We start from the raw sequence: 2,072 nt of genomic DNA, 5'->3' as shown, positions 1-2,072 counted from the left end.
AAGATATGAGACATGAGACATGAGATATGAGACATGAGATATTGGACATGGGATATAAGATAAAAGAGATAAGATATGGGACATGAGATATGAGACACGAGAGATAAGATATGAGACATGAGACATGAGACATGAGAGATGAGACATGGGATATAAGATAAAAGAGATAAGATATGGGACATGAGATATGAGACACGAGAGATAAGATATGAGACATGAGACATAAGGCATGAGACATTAAACATGGGATATAAGATAAAAGATATGAGACATGAGACACAAGACAGCAGACATAAAACATGAGACATGATGTTATATGTCGATGAGATCGGATATAAGATCAAAGATGTAAGGCATGAGACACGAGACACGACTATTGTCAGTCGCAGCGTGTATGTCTCTCAGAGATGATCTTTCTTGGTCGTGGATGAATGGAGAACGCAAAGAGAATATAAAAATGTCTCTTAATTTTGCGGGCTTCGCCCTTATAACGAAGATATAAGTCTAGTCTAGATCGAAGAAACGCGATCAAGCTGAAAAATTTCATTTTAGTTTTCGCGCGTAATATGCTCCGGAACAAAGATGTTCGAATTCCGGTGAAACGCTCCTATCGTTCGTGCCTTAAGCCGTGCCTCCGTCCTTCACAGACGACAAGTTCACGGCGGTCTCTGACGACACGGGCTGCATCGTGCTCACCAACACGCTGCTCGACCGAGAACGGATCCCCTCTTATAGCCTGCGCCTGCGCGCCACCTACCGGAGCCGCGCCGATGCCGACGCAGAGCCCGTTGCCATGACGACGGTCGTCGTCACGGTGTTGGATCGCAACGACAAGGCGCCGACGTTCGTCTTTGATGATGCCGCTTTGACGGGAGAGCGATACTATGGAGTGATCGAGCGCGAAACCCCGCCCTATGAGGTCATCGTTCACACACAGGTATATTGAGGGGAAGGTCAATGGCTGTCAGCGAAAGCAGCGAAACACACACACGCACGCACGCACGCACGCACGCACGCACGCACGCACGCACGCGCGCACGCACACACACATACATACACGACAATTAACAGCCTTCTGTGTCCCCCGCAGGCGATTGACAGCGACAGCAGTGACAACGCACGCGTCACCTACTCCCTACACGACGTACCGTACGACTACTTCACCGTCGAGCGCGACACCGGAACAATCCGCAACGTGCAGCAGCTCAGCCTAGTGGCGGCACCTGCCGACACGCACTACAAGTTCTCGGTCGTCGCCACCGATTCTCCCGCCGACCGCCAGGATGCACTGACAAGCAGAGCCGAGGTGATCGTGAATGTTTTGCGGGACGACCACCTGATGGCGCTAGTCGTGACCGGATTGCAGCCGCAGCGCGTGCAGCGCATGCGCGAGGGAGTGAGGAGGTAAGAATGACGTCATCGGTTGCTACGTCATCTAATGTCCGCGTCATCATTTACATGAACACCCCCCGGCCAATTAAACAGAATAATTACCAATGGTATAATATTAATATAATTACATTGAATAACGTAACGTAGTATTGTAGTGTATCAACATAATATAATACAGTTACAATTTTAATATGATATAATTATAACTAATGAAATATTGACTAAATAATAGTAACTAACTAATAACAGTAATTACGATTAGAACATATAGCAATATAAAAGTGAATATGCTCACACGACCATCATGTATACTGTTGCTGCTACTACTACTGCTGCTGCTGCTGCTGCTGCTGCTGCTACTGCTGCTGCTGCTACTGCTGCTGCTGCTGCTGTTACTACTGCTGCTGCTGCTGCTGCTGCTGCTGCTACTGCTGCTGCTGCTACTGCTGCTGCTGCTGCTGCTGCTGCTGTTGCTACTGCTGCTGCTACTGCTGCTGCTGCTGCTGCTGCTGCTGCTGCTGCTGCTACTGCTTCTGCTGCTGCTGCTGCTGCTGCTGTTGCTGCTGCTGCTGCTACTGCTGCTGCTGCTGCTGTTGCTGCTGCTACTGCTGCTACTGCTGCTGCTACTGCTGCTGCTGCTGCTGTTGCTGCTGCTACTGCTGCTGCTGCTACTGCTACTG

The 2,072-nt window shown here is 49.4% G+C and overlaps 1 protein-coding gene across 1 annotated transcript in view; it reads left to right on the top strand.

Moving 5' to 3' along the window:
* Window positions 1-355: 355 nt before the first annotated feature.
* Window positions 356-2,072, top strand: part of LOC106817658 (protocadherin Fat 3-like) — a 5,581-nt gene continuing 3,864 nt past the window's right edge. The window contains exons 1-3 of the mRNA XM_014822345.1: window positions 356-392; window positions 648-937; window positions 1,091-1,404. Coding sequence (XP_014677831.1) covers window positions 356-392; window positions 648-937; window positions 1,091-1,404 — 641 coding nt within the window. The remainder of the gene's footprint in view (window positions 393-647; window positions 938-1,090; window positions 1,405-2,072) is intronic.

The sequence above is a fragment of the Priapulus caudatus genome, unplaced genomic scaffold (genome assembly GCF_000485595.1).
Source record: "Priapulus caudatus unplaced genomic scaffold, Priapulus_caudatus-5.0.1 Scaffold1817, whole genome shotgun sequence".
Taxonomy (NCBI): domain Eukaryota; kingdom Metazoa; phylum Priapulida; class Priapulimorpha; order Priapulimorphida; family Priapulidae; genus Priapulus; species Priapulus caudatus.
The sequence above is the reverse complement of the archived record's forward strand: the minus strand, read 5'-3'. Positions and strand labels throughout refer to the sequence as shown.